The sequence below is a fragment of the Rhodnius prolixus genome, unplaced genomic scaffold (genome assembly GCF_049639745.1).
Source record: "Rhodnius prolixus isolate KJV_2025 unplaced genomic scaffold, Rpr scaffold_1, whole genome shotgun sequence".
Lineage (NCBI taxonomy): Eukaryota > Metazoa > Arthropoda > Insecta > Hemiptera > Reduviidae > Rhodnius > Rhodnius prolixus.
Window position 1 is genome coordinate 14,539,379 of NW_027411581.1, and position 21,392 is coordinate 14,560,770.

Below are 21,392 nucleotides of genomic sequence, written 5' to 3' on the forward strand. Positions count from 1 at the left end.
AGTTGATTAACATGAATTTGCGAATTCTTTAATGAGAAACTTATTTAGTTATTGCCTCCTGCATGGCGAGTTCAAAGAGCAAACGAAGAAGAAGTGCTCCTGGGTTACTTACTATCGAGATTGCTCATAGAGCACAGCGAGATGGTGCCTATGTGATAACAGCCATTTTTTGATATTCTCAATGCTTTACGACTGCTGACCACCCTGAAGTTGTTTCTAGCGCAATGATAATGAATATACTCCTTAATAAGCCCTAATGAAATTTTACAAGCGACTAAAGCCAGAATGAAAAATCTTTTCGATATCGAGTGATGGTACATTATTGGACCATTTTTTTATCAGATCTGGAACTCTTCACTGTATGCGCTGCTCGCTATCAAGTCCTCCAATGATACTAAGCCATTGCTTCAATTGGGAGAACTAATTCCTCTCAACTTCGCCAACTCTATGTTTATTGAAACCCTTCATTCTAAATTGCAACTTTAGGCAATAGGTCGTCACTCAATTTCATAATGAGCCGCTATTACTAGCCCTGGGTTACCATAGGATTCTCTTAAATGTCTGAACCCTTGATAGCAATCTCTGTTTCAAGTCTCACCACACAGTCTGTGGTGTTTTACGACCAACTAAGTTTCCAACGAATTAGATTTGCTTTTACAAATAATTAGAATTATTCTTTCTGTTTTTTTCCCCCCCACAAAATAATCATCTTTATATTTACAGTTAAACGTAATTAGTACTTCCAGATATTTTTTAAAGTATATATTGCTTGACCATTATGATATATGTACTTTTATCTCCAAAAGATTTCAGTTTATTTGTTGTAGATAAATAGAAATATAAATAAGCATATAATTTTTTGAGATAAGTAAGTGCTAACTGGACGGAATGTCAGATTTCGTCAAAGAATATTAATAGCAAATTCAGAACACAGATTTAGTGAGGGGTAGTTAGTGTGTGACACAAAGTTATATGTGATATTTCTCTTCTTTTTTTTTGTTCGTTAAGTCCAATCAACTTTTTATTAAAATAACAAAAACATTATCTGTACATATGTACTTTAAAAGATTTTTAATTTAATACCTCGTTAAAATTAAAAAAAATTCCAACTTAGATGTTATTAAGCATTTAAAAGCCATAACGCAATAAAAAGAGAATTACCTACACAGAATGAGAACTAAATATATCTTCCTTCTTGAGCTTGCCAATAGGCTTTGTTTGCTTTTCAGCTTGCACAAATGCTGCGGGAGCTTTCCGAATCAAGAACGCAAGAAAGAAAAGAACGAAGTACATTCCTAGAAAAGATAAGAATAATTTTTTAATAATGATTGACTTACTTTAGAGAGGCATGTATTCTTTCTAAACTAATTTCTTTTAAATGACTGTTAAATCAGCGATACAATTTGCGGGATTTATCGGGTCTAAAATCTATCACTGAATTTTTAAGCCATTCCGAGCGCGGTAAACCAAAATCCCGCATGTAAAATGGCTTTCCGAGTGCTTTGAAAACCTATTTGAGATGAAAACCTACGATGGGTAACTTCGTTTGACGATAATGATGTGAACATAGCTGACGATCATTAATAGTGATAATTGTCCAGTGCAGAGATGGACCTACATACTTATACGAGAAAGAGACAAAAGTTTAATTACATATATAAAGTGAGTATACATCAACTGATAATGTATAAGTTGATCCAGTTTTAACTGATGGAAAAGTAGGAAAGCGAGCATGGACATCACCTTGACCGATCTCAGAGACCAACGTTTCCTTTAAAAAGAAATTAAAGAAGGCTGAAAAGTGATCAGCTTACTCAACGATGTCTCATTGCATCATTTTCTTTCTCATGAAAGCATTGGTTTCCTATAGGACTCAAAGAAATGTACTTATTGCTTATAAGTCCAGAAGAATGTTATGGACGCGGGATAGACCATAATGTGCTTGAAAAAAAAAATAAAAGAGGAACAGATATGACTTTTTTTGAATAAAAGTGAGAAACCTAGTCTGTAAGTACTAAAAAGTACATTTAAAAAAATAAAATAAAACTAATCTGTAAGGAGCTTAAAACAGCAACTCTCTCGGTTCAAAAACAAAACTCTAGAAACCTACAGAATGAGAAAACTCCAATCAAATTTAGCCATGTTCTGAGAGTATCACAGGAAGAATTTATTCCTGTAAACTTACTAGATTGCCGGTTAGTACTCAGTCCACCATCTGTGGTTTCCAAGTTTAATGAACCGATAGAACTGAAATAATAGCATTAAATATTAGTGACATAACTAGGTATTTAAGTAGTGGTGGCTTAGGCTCCAGGCTCCACGACCATCCTCAGAGGAAGTCTACTTGACTAAAAAAACGTTTTAGGTAACTAAAATGAAGAAAAAAAAATCTTAATACCAGCTGGAATCACGATAACTAAGCGCCAATTAAAATGTTCTTCTACTACAGTTGCTATCAAAGGTACAATAATCGCTGCTAATCCAGATGTACTGCTTGATATCCCAGCTGCTAATGCTCTCTTTTCTTCAAACCAAAATCCTGGTGCTGCTATTGATGTCATGTACACCATTGAACCTCCAATGCCTTTGGGAGGGGGAAAAGAAAAAGTTCATTAATTCTTTTTATTCTTTTAGGCCTTAATGGCCTTATTAACCAGATGAGATCAACTAGTTCAGTAATACTTAATTTTCTAGAAGTAACTCTAGTATAGTGTTCTTAGATTCAGGAAAAGATGTATTTATTTACAACCGAAATTTTGGGGCTTTTTTTTTTCTTTTGTTTAAAGATAATCTATTAATTTAAGAGTAAACAGAATCTATTTTATTTAAAGCTCTCACCATGTACATTAGACATTCATAGTTCTAGCTTTCTTATAATCGCAAAGAAACTAACAAAACAAAACAAAAAATTGAAGAAAAACTTAACTGAATACCTGCTAAAATACCGTAACAGCACATATGCGCAACAAAATTATTTAGGAAATAGCACATTCCTATCCCTGTACACCCAAATGCAGCTCCGATTATCATGGTCAGCCGAAATCCCAGTCTATTTGCTAGTGCTCCACTAACGGGTCCTAAAAATTAGTGATCAAAGAGTTAATAACTCTTTACTAAAAAATACTCCAACTGAAAGTCTTAGCTTAATACCTAAAAATATGTGTTAGATATAACCATATGGAAGCCTACCTTTTCTCTCGTTCCTGGAAGAGAGATTCTTTGAAACAAAGCAGGGTGCATAGAAAGTGGTATAAATCCATTTTGAATAAATATGTCTCACTAGATGCCAAATTGGAAGCATATTAAAAGTTCTGCGTGATGAGATTTGCTGTGGTGTTGGGCTTAGATCTGAGATTTTCAGTCTTAGAGAAATTTTACATCAAAATGTTATTTGCTCTACCCTTCTCTACTTGTTCAATTACATGCTTTCTTCAGAAGGAGCACTGGATCCTTTTTTGATATCTACTCAATAGATATATTCTCCTATATGGGAATTTCAATAACCATCCAAGCAATAAAAAAAAAACTATATATAAATATATAGTATTTCAGGTAGAAAATTCGTGATCTCAGCTTTTTCCATGGAATTTCTGACCATTAGTCAATGAAACGAGCGACACGCGTGTTTCTTTATGTAGGTATTTAATAATTCATGTTTTAAACTCTCCATAAGTAAGCTGATTTTTTTAACTCTTTTGTCTGCACAGGTCCACCTGATATTCCAGATTGTGATTGTCAAGCTTGGAAGCAGGCACCATGATATCCGAGCAGTTAAGAGGCAAGGCCCGCAATGTTAAGATGTATTATGGTATTGGGTTCGATTTCCGGTCTTTATCCAGTATGAAAACTTGACGAGAAAGATCAAAATAAAAGTGTCGGAGAACAGCTTGGAAAAACATTTTTTATGAAAGTTAAAAAAAATAAATAAAAAAAATTGAATAAAAAATAAAACGTGGCTAAATATTTTTGCAGTCTACCTAGCCAGGGCCGGATTTAGATGAAAAGAGGCCCAAGGCTAGTCCACTTATGAGGCCCTTTCACCTCCCATTTTTAAGTTTGTTTTTTAGTCATATGTGTAGAATTTCTTCTTATTTTCGGTTCAGTGTTTTAGTGTTCACTGTTTTTAGAATAGTGTAATTTTAATTTTTCTATCAATTTGAATGTAGGCCCCTCTTGATCTTGAGGCCCTAGGCTGAAGCCTAGTTAGCCAATAGGTAAATCCGGCCCTGTACCTAGCACCCAAAATTATTTGTTTAAAATTATTGCAAAATGATATTATGTAAAAAAAAATTATATTATTTTCGTTTATATGCTTACCCAAACAGTAGCATATGCCATTGTACACAGAAACAATCAAAGATATTTTTGTTAAAGATGCATTCAACATTTTTGCAAGGTGTAGTTGGATTGAAGGAAACGATAGTGAAGCTGAATCAATACACAAATTTCCAACGGAACAAACTGCTACAATAACCCAGCCCCATCCACCATCTGGAGGCAAGGGAATGATCGGAGCCAACTCATTCATATCTCTTTCTGTTGGTCTTTTAACACTTGGTGTTGTAATTTCTACTGGACTTGATGGACCTATATCTTCTGTCATTCTCAATATCTTGTAAATAATCACAAGTTCAAATTATTTACAAAAATTATTATCTTCAAACACAAACTTGACTAAACTAAATGATTTTCGTGATTAGATGTATTTAAATGATATGCTAGGAATTTTGTTCCATTAATAACATCTGCATTGAAAATGTTATCACCTGTCACTTCCTGAAAAACTTCTTTTTTTTCATATAAAGGCCTGTTAATTAAAATAGTTTATTTCATTTAAATTACAATTATTATTATTATAGTCGAGAAATGTTAAACCTCAGCTTCAACGACTTTACGCATTGTCATGAAAGATTGAGAACTCGGATCTTTTTAAGAAGTAAAACTTTTGCCTTAAAGCTCCACTAGAAATCATTAATTAAAGTGGACTTAGGTGGAGCTCTAAATGACAAGAGCACAACATTCAGTAAAAAAAAAGAAAAAAGTATCTTGTAAAAGACAATAGCTTTACGAGTAAATTTGTTCTGAACGACAGTGAAGTTATGCAACTAAAAAAAATTTATATTTCCTTAAATCTAATAGTTTTATTCAATAAAAATATACATGTATGGCACACTCTATTATCATCCATACACTAGACCATAAAAAATAAAAAAATATTCATAAATCAAAGAAACTAATTTGAGCAAGATTAAATAAAAAAAGAGAAAAATTAGGGCATCTAAAATGAAAATGGAACACAATGACATCAAATTAATTCTACAAACACACTATACACAGATTAAAAAGAGACGAAGTTTTTTAAAAAAATTTTTGTATTTTTTACAAGTAAGTAGAGCTAAAACTATTTGCTTTTTAATAATTATTGCTAATATTTTGTGATCTATAAATTCTTGGCAACAAAGTAAACTAACTACAAGAGTATTGAAATGTTTAAAATATAAAAATTGTATTATTAAACTATAATACATATTTGTTTGTTTAATTTTTTTTAAACAATTAAATATTTAAATTTGGGCTGTACAATAAAAAGTGCATTTATACTGACCTTGTTATTATTATAACGGTTCTGTGTAATTTTATTTTGATTCTTCCAGAACAATCTGTTTACGAATAGGATATGGTACTAGATTACGCAATGGAGAGCTAATATGCAGTCGTTTATACTTTACCCATTTCTACTTAGAAGTGAAGTGATGAGAGAACATCTGATAATAGATATGATATCTTGAGTTCTCTTATTTTATTTGGAAACCACAAAATCACGAAATATCAAAACCAACTTGTTGGATAATTTCGTATGTTTAATTCAATTAGTGCAGTTTAATTTTTTTTCCAGTTTTTGCAATTAAATAATTACTTTTGCACTATCACAAAAAGTAAATGAGATAATGCGTAACATACATATATATTACACATGCATGAAAAGAAAATCTGAGGATTTTTGGGTCGATCAAGAAAGAGGACACTACGAGAATCCGACATAATTGGGAATTACAATATTTAAAGAAGTGTTGGTGGAAGACTGCATCGAAATAAATATATTAAGTTGGGCTGGACATTTAATAAGGAAGCAGGACACTGCTACCGCTAAGAGGGTCATACAATGTAAGCCTGTTAACCGTCGTCAAGGAAGAATTGAGATGCCGCAAGAGCTGGAATATTTGATTTGAGAACGAAGGCGCAGGACAGAGAAGGCTGGAGGAAGTTCTTGGTGGAGGCCAGGGCTCGGCTCTGCCTGAAACGCCGGATATGTTTTTATGTATGTATATAAATACACTCATAACTGTGTCTACACTGTGTTAATGCAAGAATCTGATGTTTAAAAATGAAGATTCTAGACTTTGCTTACGCAGCCAAAATACGAAGATGAAATAAAAACCATTTCCATTTTAAAATTGGAACTTCGGCTGGCTAATTTTGTCCGAAAACCGGGCCCCATGATGGGACCCATACGAAATATCAAATTTGATCTGTCGGCAATTTTTCGCCGATGAGTTACATACTCTATTACTAGAACTTCAATTACTTTGAACGCTTCATTTTATGAAAGTAATAAATGTAGATAATTCAATTTTTTTTTCTCAGGAGACCATTCCAAACTAGATTCTCATTTTTGTTTATTAATTTTGTTTCCCAAAATACAGCAATTTACATAAAAATTATTGGCATTTGACGATTTAGTTTGATATTGATATTTAGGGTTGACATTGTTTTTAAGTTAAAGGAAAACTTATTTTAATGTTTCATAAACGTTTCCTTTAATTATATATATATATTCCTTTAATTTATGTATATATATATATATATATATATATACAGGGTGACCAGAGTTATATGCTCCACCCACTTTTTTTTTAAACGGCGGGAAATTTCGAAAAAATAAAAAACACGTATTTAATCATTTTTAGTCTAGTTTATTTTCAGTGATTGATCCATTTTTTTAAACCCCCGTATCTCGAGATACAGCATCCAACTTTGTTTTTTCAAATGGAACGTTATATTTTTTGTTGCATATTTTTAAAGTATTTGAGCTCCTAAAAAAAACAAGCTGCCTAACTCAAGCCTGCCTAGATCTCGACTTCGCCACCTTAAGTGCTGCTACAAGCAAAGCGTCCAGAGTTTTGGCTTGCCTATCTGTTGATTGTGCCCCCCCAAAAAAAGTTGGATGCTGTATCTCGAGATACAGGGGTTTAAAAAATGGGTCTATCACTGAAAATAAACTAGACTAAAAATGATTAAATACGTGTTTTTATTTTTTCGAAATTTCCCGCCATTTAAAAAAAAGTGGGTGGAGCATATAACTCTGGTCACCCTGTATATATAAATGAACTAAATAAATAATTAAAAAATAATTCATTTATCAAATGAAACATTAAACTAAGAAGTTTATTGATCTTCAAATCTGGTTGTCAAGTTTTATCATAAGTGTAAACTCTCAAGAATTAATAAGAAGAAATGCAATCTGAATTAAGAGTTCTTAAGGTATTTCATTAATAAAACCAGCTTTCGATTACTGATACCCTAACACAGGTCTAACAGAGAGGTTTATGATAATTGCTAAAAATGTTCAATACATTGAGGTATGTATTTTCACTTACAACAAATTATAATCTAGTGATAAGCAAGACTCCAAAATATCACTCAATGATACATACACACACACTCAAAAGAATACTATGTACATTTTTAGGAAATGTTAACTCCATTAAGTGACAACTTGCCAGCGTTAAATGTCAACTATTCTTCTGACTTTCTTTCCAGAATTTGTAATCTGAAAAAAAGAGGGATACGAAAATTTGAAATAAGTAATGTCAATAATAAAGAAAATATATATTAATGTAGTCTTAATGTACGGCCACAATTTGCCCAAATTGAATTTAGTTAATGCTAGGCGGGTCAACAGCTGAGGTTGTTGGCGCCCGGGTTTTTTCCAGAACTCTGCCGGCTTCTGGACCGCGTTCTCTCGTTAAAGATAACCGGACATGAGCTTTCAGAAGCTTCTAAGAAAAGAATTATTAGGGTCGGTAGCTGGATTCGAACCCGGAATCTCCAGTTTGAATCCAGCATACTTAAACCTCTGAGCTAACTTCTCTTACAACTTAGTTTATAACTATTAATTCATTTAAAATCAAAATTTAATGCTCATTGAAATTGTGGCAAATTTTTTAAGTTCAGTTTTATTCTACCACACTCAACGAAAGTGTGTTTTGAGTAATAAGTTGCATTTTGCTATTTGTTTGGATATTATCTTGGAATTCAACACTAAGATTACGGTAGAACACACACCTGGAAATCTATGTTCGGAAAGGTTTTTTAGTAGTTATTAAAGTTTTCTCAAAAATTTCCTTTGAGTACAGCACATTTACTGTAGAAGACCCTACCTATCTTTCAATTGGATAAAACCTTTAAACAAGATTTTTAGAGAGCACTACTGGGAGGCCAGAGTGTATCATGTTCAGTGGCTCCCCTCCTTTGACCTGTCCAAAAAGAGTGATTCTACCAGTAAGCCTACTACACTGACGTCAATATGTTTTTATTATTCATGTTTGCGACCCTGCTAGTAGGGTTTCTTTCGCAAAGGGTGTGACATAAATGGATTTTTTGATATTTCCACGGGTTTCTAGATTGGAAATGAAAAGAGACAAGAAAAATGAAAATAATGATTTAAAAAAAAATGCATTAGTCTCTGATCAAATATCACAACAAATTGGCTATAATTTATCTAATTTTTATTTATTTTTTCATAATATTTTACCAGTTTATTTAACTAATATGAATGTGATCTAAATTCCGAAACATTTCTGCTTAGTCTAAGTATGTACTATTCATATATTTGTTCATCTTAAACCTATTATAACACAGGCTTTGAAAAAAATAGAGCTCTTACAATAAAACAACTCATGTGATTTGGAAACGTTAGCAAGATGAAAAAAGATACATGGCCGAAAAAGATGATAGCTGAACGTCGCAAGACGGAAGACCAAGACGAAATTGGGTCAGAGTTTATAAGAGAATGTCGGGTGAAATCTGGAGGTAAGTATGAGTAAAAATATAGGCCAATAGCCGCGTCAACCCATAATAAAATAATAACAGTACTAATTTTTATTTTGGCACATTTTTTTTTAGAAAATAATTGTTTAGGGATTTGTGAGTAAAATCTGATGTACGATGTTGTACTTAATCGTCATACCGGTTCAATGGAGCTTTTAATATCAAAGAGATTCGTTTCTTTTATTTTGACTAATCGGAAAAATTGAAGTAATTCTTTATAAATAATTTGACAAAGTTTTGAAATCAAGAAGTTTCATCAGATTCAATTCACTCTAGTTTATTTAAAGGGGGCCAAATAAACATTGAAAATATTTGATGTAGAAACTACATAATATGTGAATAAATGCAATGTACCACGAAAAGAATGATTTCTTTTTACCTCGCTATTGGATCTCTTTAAATTTACAAGTTTAGGAGTTTTCGTTGTGGTTGTAGAAGAATCTGAAAAATCTATTACAATTCTTTTATGTTTGCCATTGCTTAATGTTAGTTTTTCCTCACTACTTAATTTTACTGTTGACTTGCTAATTCTTTCTTCAGATGTAATTTCATTTCCTTCACCTTTGAGTACAATTTTTTTAGATGGAAGATTAATAATTTTTTCTTGTGATTTTATTTCTGTTTTCTCTTTCATAATCATTTTTCTGGAAGAAGAACCGTCAGAGTTTTTTGAATTAGGTAATGCTAACTTAAGTACTTTCTTGGTATAATTATCTATATTTATTGGAGGTTTCAATCTACTAGTATTTGGCGTTCTTGAAGATGAAGTGCTTTTATTCGTTTGTACGGTAATATTGCTATTATTAGGCAAAAACTTTGTCGAACCATTTGTTGCACAAAGCCTCTTAACATTGTCCCTGAAAAAAATAACGCAAATTAACAAATGATACATTTTATTAAATCCCACAAATCAACTTCTGGACAAAATTGCACATGAGCTCTACCTTTCTTCTGTCGAAGCTACTTTTCTTTTTTGCCCTTTAGATAACAATCTCTCACGCCAGCTATTGTTACTATATTCTCTCTGAGGCAGAGGAAGGGCTACTCTTTTAAAAAGTTCAATAAGTTCACTCTTGTTGTATGAAGTTAAATCATTCTTTACACAGCACTGAAACACAGAATCAATATGTCCTTGCCAATTCATGAATATTCAAAGGTGATGGACAGTAATCTAACAATGTAAAGAGGAAACGTTCAAAGTCTTTTAGAGACTAACTTAGAAAACGCATCTTTAATACCAAAATCAAAGTGACCCTCAATCTGAACTGGAAATATAAACTATAACGTAGTATTTTTAGGTTCGTTTTAACTGCTAACAGCACAGAAATACAAAAATAGTTTTCGAAATGCTTAAAATTTTGTTTCTGAATATATATTAAACTGGCGCAACATTAATGGTAACTCAATTATAAAGAAATCTAAAATAATAAAAGAAGAATGAAGAAGAATAATAAAAGAAGTCACTAAGTTAACATTATGAAAGCTTCGCATTTTTCAAGATTTTTCCACAATAATGGTAACTTACCGCTCTCAAAATTTCACACAACTCTTCTATTGTCATTAGCTCCGGCTGTAACAGTTTGAAACAACGACTCGCCGAACTTTCACTTTTTTCTTCCATTGTTTTCTTTAGAAATATTTACTAACTTATAACTAAAAAGATCCAAACCTTCATCCCCTGTTATAACAGCTTCACACTGCAAAAGGCTTCACATTGCTGTATATCGATAGGTCTATCGATTTATTTATATGTAGTGACTTACATAAGAAAATCATTAAACAAATATTGTAACCGAAAATTATAAATTGGTTCCTGAGAACGTAAGGGTTAATATAATTAATTCCAGCAAAATTCTTTGGGTGGTGCCAATTGCGATAAATTATAAATCTATTATTAACTCAGGGGGCACACTTTTTTTACATCTTCTTAATACTCGTCAGAAAGTTTTGGATGTTTGTTGTTGTTTTTCTAAGTAGTACCTAAATAAGAATCCAGTATATTTGTAGCCATTTTTGTGGAATTATGTTCCAAAAAATCTACATGCATGAAGCATAAGAAGTTAAAATTAAAAGTTTTCATGGGCCGAATTTATCCAAATTTTGAAAGTGTACTTCTTAGACGCCTCCGTCCCAGAACTGCCTGAGATAGTTTATTATATATGGAAATGTTTGATAAAAAGTTATTTAACTAACATGAAGGAAATAAGCATATGAAGTTTAAAAAAAATATCAAAGGAGCAAATTTCAAGTAAAATCTTTAAACACGAAATTTGGTTTATTAATGGGCAGCCTCTACTGTATAATGTTAAATAAAACCTTACATCCCTTGAATCTAAAAGTCAAAATGTCAATTTGAACTTTTGGCGATTTTCGTTGCTGGTTTTTGCTGACCGCAGTTATGCTGGGCAATTAGTGAAACACGCTTTTTCGAATTCATTGTACCTCCGAATGGGTTTTCGGAGAAAACTCAATCGGAAATCTAAACATATCACAATACTTCTTCCTAAACGAGGAAAGAGAATTTAAAAATGGCCTGAGATGATTTTTTTCCACTTTCAATGAGTGAAGAATTGATGATATTGTGATGGTGCGGATTCTAGTTTAGAGTTTTCGCTGGATGTATTCGTTTCGAGGTTCGAGGTGCTAGAAGAGAAACGACCCATTTCAAGGGTGTGTAAGTGGATCTAAGCAGGGCACGAATCAAGAATGGAGGCAGAAAGGAGGAAGCTGCAGATGATTGAGAATAAGATGGAGAGATGATTTAGACAGATTCATTGGAACCTTTTGGCAGAAATCTGTAATGGCCTGGCAAATATGTTATAGGAGAGGGTCTATTTCCAGAAATGGAAATGTTTTTTTATTTTACTTTTTAATTAAGCAATGAATAACTTTCTTTTTTTTTTTTTTTAAAGGCTTATCACTAAATATTATTACTTGTAATAGGAGAATAATTTTGATTTTGCAGAAATTCTATTTTGAGTTTTAGAGGAGAAATCCGCTTAGAGGTCCCAAGAGCCCAAAAAAATGTTTTTAAAAATTGATCTTTATGTGTGTGTAGTTTGCTATTTGGTTCCAATGTCTTCGGGCACACGACCATATGGTTTTAAATCAAATTTGCCAAACAACCGTGCCACTTTATTGAAAGGATATTTCACATATTTGAGATTTCCCTAATAAAACTTTACAATTTTTTTTCAGTCTTCTTAGATTTTTTCTGTAAAAATTCAAGAAAATTTAATTTTGAAAATCTTTTTAAGACAAATTTGGTGTGAGCAATCACATAAGATTTTTTAAGTTATTGTTTAGAGTGGCTGAAGCGATTTGGCTTTATGTAATTATGAAAAAAAAAGAATTGTATTACCTATGGTCTAGTATTCCGTCTGAGCTGTCCTAAAATAACGCCTGCTACTATTACGGAGCTAGGGGACTATCAGGGGCATTTTGGATTGCCTGCGTTCCTTCCCCTTTTTGGTGGAACCGCCATTTTATTCAATCTAAAATTACGGAGCTACAATTTTGTAAATTTTTAATTTTTTATTAATTCTCATTATTCTGTAAAATAAAAAAAAAAAAAAACCCTTTAGGATGTGGCGTTATGCTATAAATTATTTTAAAAGTCGTCTAATTGTAGAAGTGCCCGTCTGAACGGGTACCGCAGTCAGCATGTTGCGACAAGTGCGCGCGCACACCCTCAACCGTGCTGATGACAAACTCGCCTTCTCTCCCAGACACTCAAACCTTCAACTACCGCACATAATAAACGCTAGGTGTCGTCTTCGTTTAGTTTCCTCTTCCCATTTTTTCACCCATCTCTGGTATTTTCCCATTGAAATTTATAATTGCAGTTTTCTTTCATCGGTACTTTTCATTATTCACTCTCTTCTTACTTATTCCAGAGAGATCAATATCGCATATAAACACTAATGCACTTAACAAGGCCCATATTATTCCAGTTCTGCATAAATTACTTTCTTCAAATAAGAAGCAGTGAGAACACGCCCAAGACTTTTTAGTTAACGAACATTCTTTTAACGCTGAATTTTACTGACCTTACAGTTGCTATCCTTGCCTAGATGTTGTTGCATGCATCTCGTAAATTAAGTCAGTTAGAACTCAATTTAATTGGCTATAAGCACTGCCTGCAAGAGGCAGCGCCATCATCAATCCTAGATTTGTTTCAACTTAAGAATTAAACCTACCAGGACCACCAAAGCCACAAGTACTCCTCTTAACCAATTATTTATCGAGTTACAGTGCTGCCAGTGGAGTCAGTTATTGAAAAAGTTTTCTTGGAAAGTTCTAAAAAGAGCGCTGGATGCCGGCAGTTAGATAATCGATTCCTGGAACTAATTCATCTTTAGATGCTTAGAAGATTCCTTGAAGGGATTGGTTACTATCCTGGTTGTGTTGAGTTGCTCCAGGAAGAGCGAAAAGCCTACAGTTCAAAAAAAAAAAAAAAATCCCAGCTCTAACTTACCACCTTTACCGACACTCTGCAATGTTCTGAGAATGACTTCCTTAAATTAAGGAAACTATGTTCTTGAAATAGAAGGTAGCCGGAAGCCAGAGACTACAGCTCCCTACAGTGTTGTAGATCCGTCTTCTCAAAGCCCTCCCTGAAATGTTAATAAGGTGACCCATACTAAGAAGTAGGTAGGTTCTAAAGGGAATTAACCCTGGAATCACCCAGCTGAAATTAGGAACTCAACTCCTGAAGCTAGACTCTCTAACGTGCAATGCTTTTGAGGGTGGATGGTCACTTTGACAACTAATGAAATCACCAAGGTTTGCTAAGTTAAGTTTCCCAAGATTGCAGAAGTTGCACGAACTAAACAATTAGTAAATTTAAAACTAATTAATTAAAAATTAACTATTGCTTTTATTTAAGCAACAAATATTTTTCTTTTTTCTTTCTAGGTATGGAAAATATTTCGACATACCACAATAAGCCCTACTCTCTAAATTGCTAAAGATTATCCCCAGTGGATAAATCCTCTTTACATTTGAAACAAAGAGAAAGATAAACCTAACAAAGTTTGGTTGTTCTCTGAAAACGTGGAAGTTTAAGAGAACCATTATTTTCTTTTACTTATGTTTAGAGCATTGTTCTTATTGAACAATACAATTCTTACAGTCTGCGAACAGATTTATTTAAATCAGAGATCTGGTTTTATTTTTGTTCAATTTTTTTTTTGAGGTCAATATTAGCAATAAAATTAAGAAAACTATTAAAAGTGAATAATTTAGAAGCTTTCGAAGGATGTAAATTTGGTAGGAATTTATTTTGATCCCTGCAATTATGTAATTGAACGGATTGATGTATTGGTTGGAGGTTGTTATTCCGCGCAAACACATTTGCTTTCTACAGCCATTTTTCCTTTATTTCACTTATAATTTCCCTAACTCGTTTAAATATGGCTCCTAAGAATTTAAACGCTGTAACATTTTGAAATACTTAAACATTTAGATCACGACCGGAGATCGACCTATTCTGTGGTCAAACATGGAGGCTAACACTATATAATGGGCTTATCCAGGATTATAAACTCCTTCAAGTCTTCAAACATCCTATTTCCAAATAGGCCGTCATATGCTTATTTGAAATTTACAACAAAATGATGTACATTTATGTTGCATCATAACATATTTCATGGATCAGCCACATTGCAAAAACATTGTCTATAGGAGAGCTAATTCTTCAAATAATCTTCATTTGGCTCCTGTAAAGAAGCGGGCTCCATATTCGCGAAGAAGCTATTTAGCCATTCTTTTGTTCTACTGCTACTAGGCGGGAAGTATACCTCAGCGATAGTTACTTTATTCTGGGCTAAATGCAGTTCTGTGGTGAGGATTGTATAGTGTTGCCTTTTTCTGAGATTTAGTACTGTGTTTAATGATGTTTCTTATCAAAATAAGAGGGCCACCAGGGGTCTTGCCATCTGGGTGAGCCGTGCTTTGTATGTTCGATTCTCAAGTATGTTAAAATTTAGTGTGTGCTTTAGATGTGTTTCAGTTAACAATTATATTAGGTCTGTCAAGGTGTAAGTTCTTAAGTTCTTCTTTGAGCATGTAGATTCCATTTGAATTTCATAGAAGTACTGAGAGTGAGCTAGAGGAAGGAATTCATTTTGAAATTTTTAGTTCTGTGATGAGAGTAGTGTTCTAAGAGTGTGAATAATGATTTAAAGTTAGTAAAGAAAGATTGACATTTGTAGCTAGTGTTAGCAAGTTAGTGGAGCTGTGTGTTCGTTTAGAGATGTGGAAAGTGCGATAGGACATTAAGAGAACTGTCCGTGATTAATCAAGGCTGAAGAGGACCTGCCAGAAATATGTTTGACTGCAACTTCTTTATAGCTTACTCCATCCTGTTTGAAGCTGGCACCTAATTCCTTTCGACTGTGCTCAGCTATTGTGGAATTCAGGAATACGTCTTCTTCCCTTTTCCTGTATACATGCTGGACATCCTAGGTAGTTAGCTGGATGAAGGTCTTTGCCTTCACATAACTTGCCGGAAACCTGTTATTTTATTTTATTTTTTTGGCTCAACTGTGATCAAGTGTGAATCTTACTTTCATTTAATATAATTGGCAATTTTCGCACGGCTAAGTGTGGAGATTGGGGCTCGCTACCGAGGCCAATTCGTCCAATTCATTATTACTATTATGTTTAACTGCTACCTGTTGGCTTAAGAGCCAACTAGAGTTGTTTGACTTCTGTCGTCTGATAGCGCGAGTGTTTTCCTTCTTAGCTGTATTCAATCCACCCTCGCAATATCGAACGCAATGGAATTGATGTTCCATGTCGAACACTTATACTAAATCAACAATATTATTGAATTTCAAAACTTATCGTTTAGCAAAATTGTTTGGCGAAACTAATATGATTTATTTATTTCTTTATTAATCTGTCTTTTCGAGTTCCATTTACGTTGAATGAAATATTTTACGTATCTTTCAAAAGTTAAATAGTGACTGAAAACATCAGACTTCTCTGTGTTTCAGCTAGCCTCGTGCATCATGTGTTGCAGTTAAACTGCGAACTGGTATTTAGTAACGAGGGAACAAACCCGGACAGGTCTAGAAGTTTCTTTTCAGCTATACTTAATTTTAAATGGCTCTACTCTGTCTAAGGTACAGAGATAAGGTACAATTTTACCCAGAAGCATAGCTTGGCTATTTTATATAGAAAGCTTGATTTGACGCCTGAATAAGCTCATCTAAGTAATACTTAAAAGGAATGTTTTCTTTTGCACTCTCTTTTGAGTAGCATCTAAATTTCCTACAACTTGCCTAAGGAAATTTAATTTTTACTTTCACTTCATGAGTGAATAAAGTTGGAGATTCTATTAAAATAACTTTTAAATTTTCCCATTCAATTAACACAATCACTAAGCCTTAAGTTATTACAATTATATAATAATGCTATGGGAACACTTTTTAAGATCTTCAGTTTTCTTTAAACTGCAGCATTTTTTTTTTTCTTAAAACCAAATACAATAATAATATAGCCTTTTATTTGGTTTCCAAATAATTTTTTTTTTATAATAAAACAAATAAAATAATAAGTTTTCAAATTGGACTGCACTTAGACAAACGGTTGACATGGAATCCCCATACTAGACTGAAAAGACAAGAAACTAACCAACGCTACAAACTTCTCGCCAGACTACTTGACAAACGTTCGAAACTTAACCTACATAATAAAAGACTCTTATATCTACTGTTACTGCGACCCATTTGGTCATACGACATCGAAGTATGGGTATCGACTAAGCGTTCCAACTCACTACGCCTCCAGGCATTACAGTCATAAATACTTCGAAAACTTCTTAACGCTCCGTTCTACGTATCTAACCTCACTATCCATAATGACCTCAAAATCGCCTTCATTACAGATCTTGTTAAAACTCGTTTCTTAAAATTTCATTCCTCTACAGCAGCTCATCCTAACCCTCTCATAGTACACCTATCTTCCTCCACATTACCAGGTAATCCTCTAAGGAGATTGAAGAGAAGATGGCCTCGTGATCTACTCTTATCGTGAGAGCAAAGCACGTTACTGGAGTGGCACCACTGGGTGCCTTCTCCACTCATGATTTTCTTTTATTTCTTTTTTCTTTTACCATATTTGCTTGTTGCAATAACATTATTCCTGTTGTTACTGTTATTATTGTTTTGAGTATTGAGTGTGCAGTTTACTTGTGTTTTTCTTAATAGTTCTATAATTTCTTCTTCCAATTTCTGATGTTTTATTTCCTTCTGTTTCTTTCCAACCTTTTATAATTATATTTCTCTTTCAATATAATTAATTATTTTATTTTGTCTTTCAATTTTTTCGTTAGTAATCTTTAAGACAAGTAATAATTTCTTATCATTCGTTCCAAAGATCTTATTTGAATCTATTACTTCTTAACAGATATAATATAAATATTTCCGAATAGAATGAGTCGATTGTTTAATGTAAATATATTAGAGCAGAAGTTGTTTTTAAGCAATATCTAAGTTTAGCTATAAACTATAACTAAGAATTTGCTTCAAGTATAAATAATAACAAGAATTTCTCTTACTCTTCCAATACTTGCTCTCTATCTTGGCCCCCTCTACTTTCAGCCAATACTAGCCAATTTTTCTATAGTTTGATAGAATAATTAATGAACTATTTTTTATATTTTACCAGTATTTACTAGCAATACATCTATGATTCAAATTAGCCCACTTTATTCTAAAGTACTAAATCTATCGTTGGACGGACTCCTAAATAGAATAATGTAGGTTCAATAATTCCAAACTTCCAATGCAAAAATAAAATAAAATGCAAACTTCTGTTACAGTTTTGTCAAAAAGAAATTCAAGATAACATTAAGACAATTCATGGTCCGTAGACCAAGTAAACGACAGCTTAACCATTCTGTTTTAGTCCACTTATACTTTTTGAACTTAGGTTTCAGCCAAGCCAGCTGGAAGTGCTTCTATACTAAAGCAATTTTTCAGTTTTAATTTTTTTTTTTTTTGAAAATGGTTCCAATGATTTTTTTTTAAACTAAAAATACTATTTCTCCACTTAAACATTTATCAGTTTTATTTGAAGCACTTTTCTATGAACATTGATTATTTTTGAGGACTTCATAGGGAACATGGTCGCTTGAATTTTTCAAATCAGTTTAAAATCGGCAGTACAACTTTATGAAATAGCTTTCTTAAGTTTTGATTTTTTTTCAACAATACATTAATGGTTTTTATTAAATATGGCGTGCTGACTAAAACAAAACTTTTAATTTTGAGACATTTTTCGGAAATATTTGGCAAATAGAGAGAGGCGTGTTATTAAAGCCTACAGCCATAGTTCAAAACATAAATATTCAAGTTTCTTATTGAACCGATTTTCGTTGCAAGAATGTATAATAGCCAAAGCATAAGATCATATCTAGTGACCCTCAAAACAATAATTATTTATTTATTTATTTGAATGACAACTTAAATGCTGCACAGACTCGTAAATGTATATCAAAAATAAATATGAACGTGATGATATAAATGGTGCGTAAGTTGTAGGAGGAGAGAATTCTATTACCCAGTGATAGAACTCTATACAGGATATTGATGTTAATGATGATCTTGAGGCATCAAGGAAATCTTAGGATCACTGGAGATTCAGTCGGTGTGGTGGATTGTTAGGAATTGCAGTAGAGGCGAGAGACTATATGAATCAAAACCATATATCTTATTGAAGTATTAAAACTACTATAAGGTTTTCGCGAAGTAGAATAAAGTTTGTGTGGAGATTAAAAATAAGTGAAATCTGAAATCTATAGAGCACAGTTGATCTCTAAAGAGGCCACAGTTGAAATCTGTAGAGACCACAGTAGACTGCAACCATAATCCGAATTTCATGGAATTTACTAAATTGCTAACAAACAAACAAACATAGTTATACCTGTAGAGACCAAATATCATCAATGAAGATTGTGGTTAGAAGTTCAACAGGTACATGAGTAGTATAAATCACCACCGACTACGTTCTCTTAATAGCATACTTAAGTGGGAAAAAGTTTGGTAAGTTAACTTTTTCCTCCTAACCTTCACTTTACTTTTTAAAATACGATATTTACGTACAACTGCCTTCAATAAAATATCTATAACTGCTTTATTTTACAACTGTAAGGAATAGAGCAATCGTATGAAAGTTACAAAATAGAGAAATATGTAGATTCAGAATCCGAAAAATTGGTTTTTATAACGTTGTGATGTGAAATACCAAAAAAATCGCAGAATTCTCAAATAATATAGTACCTGTGGGTGCCGCCTTAGAAACCAATCATAGGGCATGGGCCGCCACTGACATCTGCGAAGCCCGGAGCAAAATAAAAACTCGGAAAATCAATTTCTTTCGACGAGCAAGTTCAGGAATTCCAACTTTTTCCAATGTTTATTGAACTTATATTATGAAGTATGGGCGACTCAATATGTAACATCCAGCTCTGCTCTAATTAATGGTTATTTGAGGTTAAAAATCTTGTTTTCTAATCAATAGATTATGAAAATTATTTTTGTCATTTTTGTGAATTCTACGTTTTTACCACTTACATAACATTCAATTCTCTCATCTTTAAAAACTAGTCAGTTAGCTGTCTGTCAATATCCATATTTGTTTTTCTGAAATGAAGAAAAACTGCCTTTATTTCTATAGATTTTAATCATTTCCAGAACCACTTTTAAATGTTTATATTTTAAGATATTATCAAAATAATAATGCTGTAACGTTCGAACATTTGGACAGTTGTATATATGTAAATATACATATTAATGCTGCTCGCATTTTTGATAGATTGCCAGTTAAGCGACCGGTTCCTATTCGTAGTCTTTAACTGCCTCAGAGCACTTCGCTCTCCTAAACTCAGCTTTGCTCAACAATTCTTTTCTACTTTCTCTCAGTCATCGTTAAAAAGCATGTATTGCAATCATGTCCATTTTACCGTAAATATCAGTATTGAGGTATGCTGAGAACGGAAAGATGTTGCTTACAAATTGTTACCCGACTGAGTCCAATGTAACCCAGAAAGGAGAGTTAGAGTTTAGTATTTTTGGGGTATTTTTAATTAAAAAACAAGAAAATTTCACCAAATTGGTCAAACAAAAGTATTACTTCACTAGATTAAATGTTTTGAATTTAAGATTTCCTTAAAACAGCATCTATGATTTTCTTTAAACTTAGTATGCTAATTAAATATATATTGATCTACGAGTATAACGTTCAATTTGAGCCTTTTTCCGAGGAAGATTTGATTAAAGCAGTGCTGGTGAATAGGCTTTCCTTTGAATAATCATTTCTGTGACACCTTATCACCTGTATAATATTAATAAGAAACAATTAAGCTTCTAAATTTGAAGAAAGTCGGCTACCTAGAAGTGCATCTTTACTGAATCAATTTTACAGTTTTATTCTTTTTTATTTTCTCAAAAACGGATCTATCGATTTTCTTTGCTACATTATTTGCAAAATAGATCAATAACTTTTAATTTTATTCTTTTTTCCAGGCATAATTTCCTTTAAAATATAATTTAAATATTATTCTCAGCCTCATAATCTGCAATAGATTAAAAGGAAAATACAATTCCTAATTTGAAGGTAATCAACCAAATGTGAGTATTATTTTATTGCTTTTCTCTCCAGAAATATATTCATATTTATTATAAATATTATAGATTGCTGGAATGGATGCAAAATATCATCTTTTCATGTTTATTTGATGATTGTTCATTATTGAGTCAATAATATTTTGTTAATACAAGATGGTTATTCGCTATTTATTTTAATAATTATTTATTTTGCATTAGCGGTTTTATCTGAACAGATTACTTATGTATCAACGTTTCGTTTTTTCGTACAGTTTTTGACGATCAACTCTTATACAACTGTACTACCGGACAGTTTTAATTAGTGAAATTTGATCGTATCAGGTTTACTATAAAATTTAATTTATAAAGCTTCATTCGGCTTTGACGTTCATACAAATACATTAAATAAATACTACAAAAAATTCTAATTTTCTATAGTTTACATGTACAATTGACAAAATTCCTCAAACATAGGAACATGGTATTTTATGATATTGCTATTAAAAAATTTCAATGTCATAAAAATTTGATGTTAAATTGGCACACTACTTTTTCTGAATCTAATACCATTTTATTGACGGATTTATTTTTAACATTTAATTTTACTCGCCAATTAATGTTATCTTCTATGAATTATGTAGAGGACCCCTTCTGTATAAGTAGATT

General features: G+C 32.5%; 2 protein-coding genes and 1 long non-coding RNA gene across 7 annotated transcripts in view; 1 reads left to right on the forward strand and 2 right to left on the reverse strand.

Moving 5' to 3' along the window:
* Positions 1-4,603, reverse strand: part of LOC141455403 (monocarboxylate transporter 14-like) — a 26,542-nt gene extending 21,939 nt beyond the window's left edge. For 3 of the 5 annotated variants that reach the window (XM_074130474.1, XM_074130465.1, XM_074130458.1), the window contains exons 1-4: positions 4,318-4,603; positions 2,934-3,077; positions 2,399-2,584; positions 1,166-1,295 (exon numbers count right to left, since the gene is read on the reverse strand). In XM_074130474.1, the coding sequence (XP_073986575.1) occupies positions 1,166-1,295; positions 2,399-2,584; positions 2,934-3,077; positions 4,318-4,603 (746 nt within the window). Of the gene's footprint in view, positions 1-1,165; positions 1,296-2,398; positions 2,585-2,933; positions 3,078-3,150; positions 3,357-4,317 lie in introns of those variants that run through there. The other 2 variants (XM_074130479.1, XM_074130488.1) reach the window with 2 other exon arrangements.
* On the forward strand, positions 3,387-5,728 carry LOC141455529 (uncharacterized). The gene is made up of 3 exons (XR_012459330.1): positions 3,387-3,634; positions 3,708-5,385; positions 5,655-5,728. It is a non-coding gene; the product is annotated as an uncharacterized lncRNA (long non-coding RNA).
* Positions 5,729-7,053: 1,325 nt separating this feature from the next.
* Positions 7,054-10,825, reverse strand: LOC141455478 (uncharacterized). Its single transcript, XM_074130585.1, has 4 exons — positions 10,637-10,825; positions 10,056-10,219; positions 9,491-9,968; positions 7,054-7,831 (listed from the first exon to the last, which is right to left on the reverse strand). The coding sequence occupies exons 1-4, from the start codon at positions 10,730-10,732 to the stop codon at positions 7,787-7,789; spliced, it is 783 nt and encodes a 260-aa protein (XP_073986686.1). The 5' UTR covers positions 10,733-10,825; the 3' UTR covers positions 7,054-7,786.
* Positions 10,826-21,392: the final 10,567 nt, after the last annotated feature.